The sequence below is a fragment of the Tamandua tetradactyla genome, chromosome 22 (assembly GCF_023851605.1).
Source record: "Tamandua tetradactyla isolate mTamTet1 chromosome 22, mTamTet1.pri, whole genome shotgun sequence".
Lineage (NCBI taxonomy): Eukaryota > Metazoa > Chordata > Mammalia > Pilosa > Myrmecophagidae > Tamandua > Tamandua tetradactyla.
In genome coordinates this window covers 40,266,753-40,282,083 of record NC_135348.1, presented here as the reverse complement: position 1 = coordinate 40,282,083, position 15,331 = coordinate 40,266,753, and the positions used below count along the sequence as shown (strand labels likewise).

The 15,331-nt window shown below is 34.9% G+C and overlaps 1 protein-coding gene across 7 annotated transcripts in view; it reads left to right on the top strand.

Annotated features, from left to right (window-relative positions):
- Positions 1-15,331, top strand: part of LARP1B (La ribonucleoprotein 1B) — a 147,946-nt gene that overhangs the window by 54,436 nt on the left and 78,179 nt on the right. Inside the window, exon 12 of one of the 7 annotated variants that reach the window (XM_077140065.1) lies at positions 4,935-13,573. The exons of the other annotated variants lie outside the window; for them this stretch is intronic. Within the exon in view, the coding sequence (XP_076996180.1) occupies positions 4,935-4,967 (33 nt within the window). The 3' untranslated portion in view covers positions 4,968-13,573. Of the gene's footprint in view, positions 1-4,934; positions 13,574-15,331 lie in introns of those variants that run through there. 7 annotated transcript variants of the gene reach the window in all.

Sequence of the window (15,331 nt, the reverse complement as noted above, 5' to 3'; positions counted from 1 at the left end):
ATCAACATTTGCCATCTTTTACTTATTTTTTTTTGTTTGATCGTATCAGCATCAGATCTTTGCTGTTTTATTCCCAGTGCTATAGCAGTTTTTGGCGCAATGTAGTGCTCTGTTCATATTTGTTAGAATGGATAGATGAATTATGGCTTAACCATAATTTGGCCTAACCAAGGCATCCTAACCACTGAATTGTGTTGGTTCTGTGGGAAAATGTCTTAGAGTTCCCAGTAATGAACTTCAAACCCAGCTTGAGAAACATATGCTGTTTGTAGGGGATTATTTATTTGACTTAACTAAAGTATAGGCAAAAATAATTAAAAGCCAGATACTGGGTTATTGAGGCGGGTGCTGGCCTGATCTTAAATACTATTCATGGAAAAGTGATTTTGGCTCTGGCTTTAAGCAGCGTGGGCCTTTTTAGAAATAGGTCCTTTTTCAGCCTGATCCCTATGACTATTTCCATCATCTTAATTTATCCCCCTTGGTTTTATTTATCTGCTCAACATGTAATTTTTTAATTAGAATTGTACTTTTCCTGTAAGTCTGCTTGAAGCTATTTAAGAATTATTTATTGAACTTTTACTGAATGTGCCAGCTGAAGGTAAACTGGCAGAAGAAATATGAAAATGAGGAGACCTAAGTCTACACCTTTGAGGAATGAACATTTCGGAATTTTGTTGGAAAGTTTGTTGTGGAAGCATAAAACTGGTTCTCAGAAGGAGGGAAGAATCAGATCTGTCAGAAATTACAGAGAGGATGAGGTAGCTAGGAATGAGAAGTATGCCAAATTGATACGGCAGTATGCTGATCTTTTCTGACCTGTGAAAGGAGTTTTAGCTAAGTCATGTGTACTGAAGATTGAGTCTATGCTTTTCTGTTTTTGGTGTGTCCTCACTGCTGAAAACATCAAAATGGGTACTTAATATGTGAGAAAATATCTTAACAGCCTCAAAGATCTGGAAGGTAAATAATTGCCAGGATAAGATCTTAAGAGAAGGTGAAAACAAAGAAAAGTATAGTATTGAAAGTAAATGTTTCCTGAAGGCAATTCTGTAATTTGAAGAGTTCAACTTTACGAAAGTTACCAAAACACAATAGGGGTAAAAGATGCAAGCCCACTGAACAGGCAAAGGTGAAGTGTCTAAGGGGAGTCCTAATCCCATTAAAGTGGTACCTAAAAGGCATATAGCCTCAGTGAAGAACTTGTTTCGCACCCATTCCCCCAGAGTACTACACAGAAAGGTCCTGAGCATTACAGGGAGAAAAAAATTGACCTAGAAGTTATGCAGCCCGGATACTCATTGCCTGGATGACTCAAGAAACCTTGATAAGTAGATCTGAATTGGTCTTGGACTATTAGTTATCCCCAGAGACTCGGCAGAAACAAACATAGCTAGTTCCTTGTGAAGAAATTCACCTTTATCCTAGGTGTCAAAGAATTTGACAGTTATTTTATAAGGAAAGTGATTAGCTCATAAAAAAACGTTGATAATTAAATAAGTAAGTTAGGTACCACAAAGGAGAATCAGCAAAATTATACCCTGAAATACTTTGGATGCTGGGATTATTATACACATAATATGAAGTAAATATGCAGGGAGTAAGAAATTCAAAAGAATACATTTTTTTAAAAGACAGCTTCATGGAGCTCAAAGTAAAATTTATTATTTAGATTAAGTACTCAGTCAATTGAAGAAACTAACAATAGATTAAACACAGAATGCTGAGGTACAATTCACAAATTATTCAGAAATCAGTACTGAGAGGCAAAGAGAAAAATGTGAAAGAGGGTACAAAATTATTTTCTAGCCAGGCTTTATTTTAGTTTTAGATCAAATTGTATAATATAACATGTAATAGATTTTTTTGAAAAAACGTTTTTTATTGTGTAATATGACATAGATATGTCATCTGTGTCACATCCAAAAAAAGCACTAGTTTTCAAAGAATTCTTCCACAAGTAGTTTCAGGACAGATCCCAGAGTTTGTTGTGGGCTACCATACCATCCTCTCAGGTTTTTCCTTCTAGCTGTTCCAGAATATAGGAGCCTAGAAGGAATAAATATTTTTTTTCCATCGCAACTGACTTTTTTTTCCTTTTTTTGTGAAGAATAACATATACAAAAAGGCAATAAATTGGAAAGCACAGCACCACAATTAGCTGCAGAACAGATTTCAGAATCTGGTATGGGTTGCAGTTACTATTATTTTAGGTTTTTACTTCTAGCTGCTCTAAGATACTGGAGACTAAAAGAAATATCAGTGTAATGATTCAGCAGTCATACTCATTTGTTAAACCCTACTTTCTCTGTATAACTCCACCATCTTCTTTGATCTTTCTATCCTACTCTTTAGGGGTATTTGGGCTGTAGCTATTCTAACTTTTTCATATTGGAAGGGGCTGTCAATAATATGGGGTAGGAAGATGGAACTAGCTGATGTTTTGGATGTGCTCTAGATTTAGGACTTAATTGGTCCAGGGACCGATCTGCAGATTGTAGGTTTCTGGAAAGTTAACCTAGTGCATGGAACCTTTGTATAATCATATATATTGCCCTAGGTGTTCTTTAGAATTGGCAGGAATGGTTTTGGTGAGGGTTTGTCATCTCCCATGCTGCCAGAGTGACTTTCACCCCTGGATGTTATGCTTCACAAGAAAAAGCCTCATGATCAAGGGCTTCACCTATTGATTTCTGTGTCCCTAATGTTTGACACAGTTTCAGGGGTTTCCCCAGTAATAAAATTTAATAGTTCCATGTTTTTTCTCCCATCCCTCAAGGGACTTTGCCAATACTTTTTGATTATCTGCTTTTAATATATTCTAGAATGTATCCAGGCATTACATTAAGCTTATACAGAATTAAAGGCCCTCATTCTTATCTGGGCTCTCTGTGTTTTGATTGTTTATATGAGCTATCCAGATAAGTTGAGTTAGATTATGTGCTACAGAAAATTTAGACAAAATAAGCTTTTCTTCCTTTGGTCTCAAGGAGTAGATGTGGTGCTACAGTATGGACAGTGCCTTCCTTACCCCTATGTTCTGCGCTACCTTAATCCGGGTTGGCTTAATTCTTATCTCTGAACACCAGTTTGTACATATATAATACAGCCTTTCAAATCCAGAAATAATAATTACCACTCCAAACTAAATGTAACTGCTATAAGAACTTACAATCTAGGCACCTGTTTTCTTTTATCTTTTTTTTAACTTTTTTTTGTTATGTGTTCTAGTTTGCTAGCTGCCGGACTGCAATACATCAGAAACAGAATGGCTTTTAAAAGGGGGAATTTAATAAGTTGCTAGTTTACAGTTCTAAGGCCAAGAAAATGTCCCAATTAAAGCAAGTCTATAGAAATGTCCAATCAAAGGCGTCCAGGGAAAGATACCTTGGTTCAAGAAGGCTGATGAAGTTCAGGGTTTCTCTCTCAAGTGGAAGGGCACATGGTGAGCACAGAGTTTCTCTTTCATCTGGAAAGGCACATGATGAACACGGTCAGGTTCAGTTCCTCTCTCATCTGGAAGGGCACATGGCAAACACGGCATCATCTGTTAGCTTCTTCTCTTGGCTTCCTGTTTCATGAAGCTCCCTGGGAGGCATTTTCCTTCTTCATCTCCAAAGGTCGCTGGCTCATAGACTCTGCTTCTCGTGGCTGTGCCATTCTGCTCTGTTCTCTCTGAATCTCTCTCTCCCCCAAAATGTTTCCTCTTTTATAGAACTTCAGAAACTAATCAAGACCCATCCAAATGAGTGGAGATATGTCGTCACCTAATCTAGCTTAATAACCACTCTTGATTGGGTTACATCTCCAGGGAGATGATCTCATTACAGATTCAAGCATACAGTATTGAATAGGGATTATTCTGCCATTATGAAATGGGATTTAGATTAAAACATGACTTTTCTAGGGAACATACCACCTTTCAAACCAAACTGTTTTCTTATAAGCTTGTTCTTAAGGAGACCATACAATAATTGCTCTTTTGCTTCTGGTTTATTTTGCCTTACCCAGTGTCCCCCAGGTTCATTCACAATGTTACATGACTCACAGCTTTGTTCCTTTTTGTAGCAGCACAATATTTGATCACGTGTCTACACCATCATTCGCCAGTCTACTTCTCAGTACGTTCTTCAGCCACCTACGTTCATTAAGCATCATGTATAATGCCCAGAGTCTACATTCATCTTTATAAGAGGTTTTTATTTCTGAAAAGTGAGATAAAAAGCTAGCAGGAAGGAAACTAAAGATTGATATAAATAAGGTCTGCAATATGCATTTAATCATTGCTACAGAAGGAGAGAGAAAATGAAGCAGTCAATATTTTAACTAGTAAAAGTTACAACTTTTGTAGAACTTGAGCAATGGCGATTAGAACCACCAGAGAAAAAAGATACTACTTTCAAGTAACACTAGACAGCTGACTTTCCAGTAGCAACAGTGGAAGCCAATAGACAATGGAGTTATATTTTAATGTGCCAAGAGAAAATAGCTATCCAGCTATAATTGTATGCCTTGCAAAAGTATCAGGTTTGAGAATGAAATATAATGTGAAACTTGACACTAGCTAGAGCCTCATTAACAGGAATTCCAAAGGAAAATGAAAGGGATTCCAGATGTCAGAGACACCAAAGGGCACATAGAAAAGCAAATGATAAATACAGAATTAGAGGCTGTAATCTTGATTCTTAGAATAGTGGGAAAGTATGAAATGAGAACAGGCAAAAGAGAAGGGAAAGAGGGATGTAGCACAAAAATAAGGTGCTAAATTTAAACCCAAATATTTAAGTAGCTAAAATGAACAAAGATTGTCAGACTGGATGTGAGTATAACCATTTATTTATATGAGACAATAAGAGAAGTAAACAAAAAGTTGACAGGAAAAGACTAGAAAAATATATAGTATAAAATAGTAACCAACCAAAATTGATCTACAGATTCAACACAGTGTCTATCAGTATCCCAGCTGACTTTGCAGAAATTGACAAGCTGATATAAAATTCTAAGAAAATTCATTGGATCCAGAACAGCCAAAACGATCATGAAAAGAAAGAAGAAAGTTGAAGGACTCATACTTCCAGATTTTAAAACTTAACTACAAAACTGTAGTAATCATGACAGTGTGGTAGTGACATAGACAATGAAATAGAATTAAGATCTAAAATACCGTGTCTGTCATCAGCTGATTGTGATAAAAGGTGCTGAACCATTCAATGCTGTTGAGTAAGTGATAGCTGGTCAGCTGAATATCCACATGCAAAAGAATGAACTCCAACAACAGCTCCTTCACACCAAAAATTAACTCAAAATGGATCAATGACCTAAGTGTAAAAAGCTTAAAACCATAAAACTCTTAGAAGAAAACATAGGTGTAAATCTTGATGACTTCGGAGTTAGGCTGTTTTTTATCTGACAGAAACACAAGAGCAAAGAAAAATAAATTGTATGTCGTAGTTTTTTACACTTCTTCAAAGGACGACCTCAAGAAAGTGAAAAAATAACCCATAGAATGGGAGAAGATAGTTGCAAATCATATATCTGATAAAGAATTTGCATCTAGAATAGACTAAGGTTCTCAGTAATAGAGAGACAAACCAATTAAAAGATGATTAAAGAACTGAATGTTGATTTCTAAAAGGAAAAATAACTCAAATGCACACGAAAAGATGCTCAATATCCTTAGTAATTAGGGAAATGTAAATAAAACTACGAGTTTCCACTTCATGCTCACGAGTATGACTATAATAGAAAAGATACAAGTGTTGGTGAAGATGTGGAAAAACCGGAGCCCTGGTGGAATGCTGAATTGAATGGAAAGTAGTCTTTGGAAGTTTTCTCAAAAGGGGTGAAAAGAAAGTTACCATATGATCGAGCATTTCCACTCCTAGGTATATACCAAAGAGAAATGACAACGTATAATACTTACATGTGTGTGTTCATAGCAGCGTTATAAAAGTTTAAAGAAATAAAATGTTCACCAACAGATAAGTGGATAAAAAGTTATGTGGTATAGCCGTTCAGTGGAATGTTATTCGGTAATAAAAAGAAATGAAGTCCTGATAAATTCTTTGCGCATTACGTCATGGGCTTACCTTGAAAACATTATGTTAAGTGAAAAAATCCAGTCACACAGGGCCCCATTTTGAATGATTCCATTTATCTGTTAAGTCCAGAAGAAGCACATCTGTAGAGACAGAAAGTAGATTTGTGCTTTCCGAAGCTAGAGAGGTGGTGGGGGTTGAGAGGAAATGGGGAATATTTGCTAATGAATGCCAGGTTTCTTTTAGGTATGAGAATCTTCTAAAATTCAATGTGGCGATGATTGTACAACTTGGAATAAAATAAAAACCACTGAATTGTACACTTTGGGTGAGATATGTGAATTATATAATACATAGCAAAAACAGTCACATAACCAAATTTTTTGAGTAAACAGAAGTGAAAGCTTTGTAGATATATTAACATCAGATGATAGTGACTTACAATGTAGTCTTGAAGATGAGGCATTACTAGTACTAAAGAGGGTCCCACTATAAGGGATAAAATATGAAACCCATCAGGAAGTAAAACTATTTTAAATTTATTGTATCTAATGTCAAAGTTTCAAACATATGAAGCAAAAATTGACAGAACAAATTCTGTTATAGTGAGTGATTTACCTTACCCTGTTAGCAAATAAATAAGTAACCAAGAAAATAAAAAAAATAAAAAATTAAAGAAGTAGACAAAGAATGAGATAGATTGACATCAAACAGGTACAGAGTATATGTTCTTTTGAGTGTATCAAGAAATCTTAGAAAATAATCTGAAGAAATAACTGAATTTAGGAGCTACAGCTAAAGCAGTCAGCATAAATATGTATTAAGGAAGAATGATTGAAGTTAACAAACCAATCACCAATATTTATATTTTAAAAAGCCTTCCAGATCTTGGTGGCTAAAAATACACCACTCGCATGGCTCTGGGTCATGAAAATGGATCAGCTGTGTAGCTCTCTTGTCTTTGGTTGTCCCTAGTAGCTTTTCTTCCCCAGACCCATGCTGTAGCAGCAGCCCTTACATATGGGATATGCTCATTGACTTGGTGGAGAGGTATAGCAAGAGGCTGAGCCAACCCCCTACAATTGTATTCGAAGTTTCTGCTTAGATGAGACATGCTTTATATCCATTTACTCCCATTCTGTTAGTTAATGCAAATCACCAGGTTGGGAAAGTGTACATTCAAAAGATTTGAAAGACAGTATTAATGGATGGGTTTGCATAATATTCTAAGGAATTAGGGCAGTAAACAATATAATCTACAGCATTCATCTTAAGTATTATCAAAGTATATCTTGTAAAAGAATATGGAAGGATATAACAGTCTTTAATGAATTAGGTCCAGTAAACATTGCATGCTAAATGTTAATTCTTTGCACGTAAAATGAAAAGCTAACGATAAAATGTTATGGCTGTGATGAAAAGGGAAAATCATGCAGAAATTCAAAAGTTTTTTTAGACCATTTGAGCATTTACATAAGGACAAATTTCTAGAAAAATATTGACTTGCCATGACTGACTAGCAAAGAAATAGAAAATCTGAATAATATTGAAGTGTTCTCACATTTAGATTCAACACTTTATTATACTGGCAAGTTCTTCTAAAATTTGTAGAAGTAATTCCTGTTGTGCAGATATTCCAGAGCCTAGAAAGAAGACTAATACAGATATAACAAGTAAACACATAGAAAACCAAACCCGGCACTGTTTTTAATGAATGTATAAAGGTTCATCCCATTAATGTAAGTCGATTTTACATTAGGAAAAGCAGTCAGTGCCAATCACATTGCAGGTTTATGATTAATCATTACATGTAGAAAGTGCATTCGAAAAATGTCAATGTGCATACATGAAAAATTTAGGAACATAGGAATTAAAGGGGGTTTCTTTAACCTCTGTAAAATCTGCCCGAAACAAACTTAGATTATTCTAAATGGACAGTTGTGAAGCTAGCGTCCTGTGATAAGGGATAAGACATCCTCACTGTCCAAATATATTGGGTATTTTCTAGCAGGGGAGAAAATCGGCAAGGAGTACAAAAAGTGAGAATTTGTGTAAACAGATTTTCCAAAAGAATTTTACAGGTGAGTAATTAGAATTAATAAGAACTTAAGGTTTTTGAGATAACATTTTTAAAAAATCCATCTCCATATCAGGAAGTAGTAACAAAACTATGTTTTTACTGTCAGTCTTGAAGAACCCAGGAAAATGTGTTTGCTGAACAATACAACTTTATTACTTCGCAGTTCTTTAGTCATAAGCTCAGGTGGGCTCAGCTGGTTCCTCTGCTCTGGGGTTTCAAAAGACCAAAATCAACCTAACAGCAAACCTCGTCTCGTAACCGGAAGTTCTGTGGAAGAGAACACTCATACTCGTTTCAGAATTCCTTTCCTTACTACCATAGGATTGGAGTTAACGTTTCTTTTGTGGTTGTCATTTGGGATCCTCTCAGCAATGTAAGACCATCTGCATTCCTTGTCAAAGTGCCGCCTTTCAAGTGGGTAACAGCACATCCATTCCTCACTTTAATCTTCTGCCTGCAGTTGGAGAAAGTTCTCTGAATAACCCAGGATACTCTTCCTACTTTAAGATTACCAATTAGTGTTCTTTACACCTGCAAAGTCTTTTTTTGCTATGAAAAGTAACATTCACACATTGCAGGTACTAGGGCATGGACATTTGGAGGTCCATTCTCTACCTCAGGATTGCACACTCCTGTGTGTAGAGATATGCCACACCTTTAAGGGGAATGTTGTAAAGTAATTGAGATGTTAGTGAAGACATAAATAAGGAGTGAGATTGAAAGTCAGTATTTAACACATTGGTGATTCTTCCTTATTGCTTCAAAATTCGAACAGTTTTGACTTCTATTTCTCAGGAACTCAAGATGATTCTAAAATTTGTATGTAAATGTAAGGGGCAAGAAACCCAGCTCACTTTTTTAAGAACTAATAAGACTTCTTAACTCGTTTTCCTGGATTAAAGGTATAAGAGACCAAAGGAATAGAATAGAAATAGAACAGTTGCTTTGCATATATGTAGACTTACTTGGTAAATGACAGGTGGGGTTACAAACAGGACGAAATCTAATTTTTGTTAAATGGTCTTGGGAATATATGTGTTGTGGGGAAATTAAATCAGACTTCTATATACTGTCATTCAAACCTATTCCAGTGAATGACAGAAGCAAAAAACTTAAGGTTCTTAAGTGAACACCGAAAGCGCAATCTTGCAGGACAAGATCCATCAGTTAAACGTTAAGAGACATTCACTCAGGAGGTCTCAGAGAGGGGACTATTAAAAAAATGCAATATGCGGCTCATTGATTCTGAATGGGGGTTTAGGTGGGAAGTGCTCTGAGAAGGACTGGGTCAGACATGGAGTTGTAACCCAAAATCAGTATATTTGAGTGATCTGTAAAGAGCTATGGACAAGAGTATAAAGTGGTATGGACTGTTAATATGGACTCTTGAGAGAAGCAAACCCATGTGTTTATATACACATGCACTCTCTCTGGAGGAAATTGTTTCAGGGGTTGGCAAACATTTCTGTACATGGCTATATAGTAAATGTCTTAGGCTCTGAAGACCACATAGGGTCTCTGTCGCATATTTATATATTATAAAATTTTGTAACACAAATATTAAATTTTATATATTTTATTAGTATTTACATAGTAGAATCTTCTAAATATTTTATATAAATATAAAATGCACATATTTCCATCCTTCTATTGTAAAATCCATTCTTATCTAGAGTGCTGTACAAAATCTGCCATGAGGCAGATTTGACCCACAGGTCATAGTTTGCTTACCTTGTCTTACTTTATTCCGAGCCTCAAAATATTCCCACAAGATATTTTCTAAGTAAAATAAGTAGCTGAAAGAAAAAAAATGACTAAAACACAAAAGGGTACAAGGGACCAAGTGTGTTACTGCAGCGGAAAGAGACCCATAAATACTCTGAATGCTAGAATTACCAAATCACGAAATAGCAATTACAGAATATAAAATAGTTGTTTTCGTGGTTCGTTTAATAAGTGATAGACTTCAAAATATATGAAGGGAAAATTAAATAAAATACGTGAAAAACTAATTTTATTTCCTACAAATGAAAATTATAGAATTTAAAATTAAGAATTCATAGAGAATTCAATGATTGGGATTAATAGCAGATGAAATGCAGCTGATGAAACAGAATCAGTGAATTGGGAGAGAGGCCAACAGAAATTATCCAGAATAAAGCACTGAGTATGAATGAAGTCTAGGAATGGAATTATAAGATTCAATGTACAGATTTAACTGGAGTTCAGAAAGAGAAGGGAATGGGGCATTGGCAAAATATGAAGAGATAAGGGCTAAGAATTTTCCAGAACTCGAGTTACCAAAACAGGTTCAGTTATACCAGCCAATCCCTGGCAGTTTAAATAAAGCCAGACCTATCTACAAAAATGAAATTACAGAATATATACGAAGATCTTAAAATGTAGTCACATTTAGAAAAATCTTTAAAAGAGTGGCAAACTCAAGAGATAACTTCTCAAGCATACTAGTTGAAAGCATGCAGAGAGAAAAAAATGTTGATTGACATGGGAAGGCATTTCATAAATTAAAAAGGTAGAGGGCTAAAAGTAATTCAGGCAGAAGAAAAGTGACCCTAAATGAAAGATTTGGGTTGCCTATAAAAATGTCTGACATATATTAGCAATTGATGAATATTTACTGAATTAGCAAATTAATCCAAAAGAAAAGCGAGAAACATAGGGAGGAGAAAAACAGAAAAGGTAGAAAATAACACAAAATAAGATGGAAACGGAAATCAGATTAAGTAACTAATTTATGTAAGTTACATGGAAAGGTACTCTGCATAGTAAAATAATCCAAATGTTAATTACAAGAGAAGCATGTAAAACAAAATGATACAGAATGGCTGAAGATTAAAATGATGTAGGAAAATGAAATTAGGCAAGTAGTAAAAAATAAGCAGTTATATGAGTGACACAAAAAAGGCTAATATCAGACTAAGATTATGTAATGATAAAAGAGTTCAGCAGGAAGCAATGACAATTAAAAATGAATGTTTCTAATGGCATCACAAGCATGTAAAGCCAAAACTATGAATTTGTCTGTTCTTTAAGTAATCATTGTGGGCGATTTTCCTACCCCCTTACCCTATTAGCAGACAAAATGTAACATACCGCATTTGAACAACAATCCTGACCAATATATAGAATTCTCCCCACAACGGTGTAACAGTTTTTTTCAATCAAACGTCACAAAATGGGTATGAGGGTAGTTCAGTGGTAGAGTTCTCGCCTGTCATATGGGAGACCAGGGTTCAGTTCCCGGCACATGCACTTCCCAAAGAAAGAAACCAACAAAAACAATTCATCAAATGGTGCATCAATAACGGGATACATGGGAAAAGAATGAAATGTGACCCCACCATACAGCATACAAAAAAAAAAAAAACACAAAATTTAACCACCTGCTATTCAATTAGTGTTTTTGGCAACATACGATGCAGATTCTCTGAATACATGCAGTTAAGCTAAATTTGATAATAAAAATTGTCTAGTGCTCGGGTGTTTAGAAAATAAGAAACAATTCTAAAATGCCTCATGGGTGAAAACTACAAAAGAGTAGAAGTTGTGATTATATATCTCAAACCTATGGTTTGCAATTGAGTTATATTTGAAAGGAGATTAGAAGATAGGTTGAAAACTAATGAGTATTTTAGAAAAAGTACAAGACAAAGTAAATCCAAAGAAAATATAGAGGGAGTCATACAGGAGAACAGAAGAGCACAAAGCTGAAAATTGATTCTTGTAAAAGCCTAATACTGTATTTCATTGACTCTAAGATACCATCACTTGTAAGTTGTGTTATTTTATACCACTAAAGGAAAAATGCTGCCAGTTAAAGTTACATGGCATTAATTTTAAGATGCACACATAGGAATGTGCATCTAGAATTTAAATACGGAAAAACAGACCTCTCATGAAATTAATTTTTTTAAATGGAGAGAAAGCACTAACAATACTAGGAATGAGAAAAAATATTTGAAAATTTAGATTGGGCAAATTTAGAGAAAAATATAATTCAAGAAGAACAAGAAAGCTTGACTAGGCCTGTCATCATTCAAGAAAGTGAATCATATTTCAAAAATTTTCCACGAACAGCTCCAGTTCCAGATGTCTTTATCACTGAGATCTACCAGATATTTCAGGATCAAATAATTCAATAACATAAATTATTCTAGAACACAGAAGGGAACCTTCCCTACTCATGGCACTAGAATAATTATGTTACATGAAAACCTGTTAAGTGTAGAAAAGGAAAAATGACAAATCAGTTTAGCCCATGAGCATAGATATAAAATTTTAAACAAAATATAAGCAAATAGAATCAAGCAACTTGCCAGAAGGATCATTTATCATGACAATAAGTTGAGTTTATTTCAGGGCTGTGAGGATAATTAATATTAGAAAACCGATTTGCCACATTTATTAGCTTAAAGAGGGTATATAAACTTTATATAATACAATACATATAAGCCATGTAACAAGTTAATATACTTTTGTGATTTAGAAAAAAGAATTAACAAAATAGGTGTAAAATGGAATTTCCTTAACTTGATAAAAGGTATCTTAAAAAGAATGCTACATTTAACATCATATATAATGGTAAAAATTAGAAAGCTTTTTTTTTTTTTAAAGAATAGGGTGAAGTTAACAGTGCCTGCTATCACTACTTGTATTCATCATTGTCCTGGAGGTCCTTATCAGTGGAATACATTATAAAATAGAATAAAAAGCACAAGAGTTAGTACGTATTTTGACTTATAAATTCATTGCAATCTCAGAGGTTTCCTACCATCCTTCCCTCCATCTCTCCCTTCCTGTTGGAGAAATGCTGATTGCAAATGTATGGACGTGTAAAAGACTAAAAGTAGCAAAGATATTTTTAAAAGAAAAAGCACAAGATATCTTGCCCTGCCAGATACAAAGATTTTTTATAATGTGTTAATTTAAAATAGTGAGGTGTTTGTGCAGGGTGTACAAATAAACTAGTCTGAGAGAACAGAGAACCCAGAAAGTCTTAACCGATACATAGACATTGGATACATGACACAGGTAGTATATTACAAAGCAATGAGGAAAGGATCTATTATTTGATAATGGTGCTGAGTCAGTATGACACCTCTGTGAGATAACAATGAAATATGATCTCCACTTTAAACCACATTCACATCAGTTCGGAGTGAATTAGAAACCTAACCATGAAAGGCAAAACGAAAAAACTTTAATTAGAGGAAAATATCTCAAGACCTTGAGATAAGAAAAGCTTTCTTTATAAATACACAAAAGTAAAGAAATTATTGTTTTGGTAATATATTAAAGTATGTTCATTAAAGAATACCATATGAAAGGTGTGCCGGTTTGAAAGGATATGTCCCCTAGAAAAGCCATGTTTTAGTCTAAATCCCATTTCATAAAGGCAGAATAATCCCTGTTCAATACTGTGGGTTTGAAACTGTAATCAGATCATCTCCCTTGAGATGTGACTTAATCAAGAGTGGTTGTTAAACTGGGTTAGATGATGACATGTCTCCACCCATTTGGGTGGGTCTTGATTAGTTTACTGGAATCCTATAAAAGAAGAAACATTTTGGAGAATGGGAGATTCGGAGAGAGCAGAGAATGCTGCAGCACCACGAAGCAGAGTCCACAGCCAGCGACCTTTGGAGATGAAGAAGGAAAACACCTCCCGGGGAGCTTCATGAAACAGGAAGCCAGGAGAGAAAGCTAGCAGATGATGCCATGCTCGCCATGTACCCTTCCAGCCAAGAGAGAAACTGTGAATGTGTTCACCATGTGCCTTCTCACTTGAGAGAGAAACTCTGAACTTCAACGGCCTTCTTGAACCAAGGTATCTTTCTCTGGATGCCTTTCATTGGACATTTCTATAGACTTGCTTTAATTGGGACATTGTCTCGGCCTTAGAACTGTTAACTAGCAATTTATTAAATTACCCTTTTTTAAAAGCCATTCTGTTTCTGGTATATTGCATTCTGGCAGCTAGCAAACTAGAACAGAAGGCAAAAAGATAATTCACAGATTGAGAGGATATATATTGCAATATATACAACCAAAAATGATAATCTAGAATACATAAAGAAATCTTATGATTCAGTGAGCAAAGACAAAGTCCTACTTAAAAATGCACAAAGTGCTGTGCAGAACAATTTGGTGGTTCCTCAAGAGAGTTATGTGTAGAATTACATACATATGACCCAGCAATTCCCACTTTTAGGTATATACTAAAAATAATTGAAAGCAGAAACTCCAGCAGATATTTGCACACCAATGTTTATAGCCACCTTATTCATAATTGCCAATTGCCAAATGATGGTCGCAACCCAAGTGTCCTTCAACAAATGAATGGCTAAACAAAACGTGGAATATTGTGCAACTGTGAAAAGGAACTAGGTTCAATACGTACAATGACATAGATGAATCTTAAAGATCATTTAGAGTGAAATAAGCTAAATAGAAAAGGAGAAATATTGTCTCACAGATATGCAATAATTTGAATAAGTAAATTGAAACTAGAATACAGATTTCCAGGTGTTAGGGATGCTTGAGGGAAGGAGTCTTAGTCGGTACAGGATATCTATTAGGGTTGATGGAAAGTTTGTGGTAATGGATGTGGTCATGCAACATTGTGAATATAGCTTATACCACTGACTATTATATCTGAATGTGGTTAAAGGGGGAAATTTTAGGTTGTATATATGAAAACTAAAATAAAAAAGAAAAGAAACTTATGCCATTAGAAAAACAGTGGGCAAAAGTCTGATACAGGGTTCTGTAAAAGAGGAAATCTGAGCAGACAGTAGACAAATGAAAAAATACTTAACCTACATATTAATCATGAAAATGCAAATTAAAACCACAGTTTGATAGTGTGATTGTGTTTCATATCCACTACTTTGAAGTGTTTTTTATTGTGAAATATAACATATATGCAAAGAAAAGAAAGAACAGTAATTGTCACCATACACTTCAACAAGTAGTTACAGAACAGATTTCAGAGTTTGTTAGGGGTTACCATTCCACTATTTCAGATTTTTCCTTCTGGTGCTTCAAAATGCTGGAGGATAGAAGAACTATCAGTATTGTAATTCAGTGGTCATACTCATTTGTTAAATCCTATTCCCTCTAACTCCTTCTTCTCCTTTGATCCCTTTCCCAATCTATAGGGATCTTTAGGCAATACAAGTTTTGAGTTTTG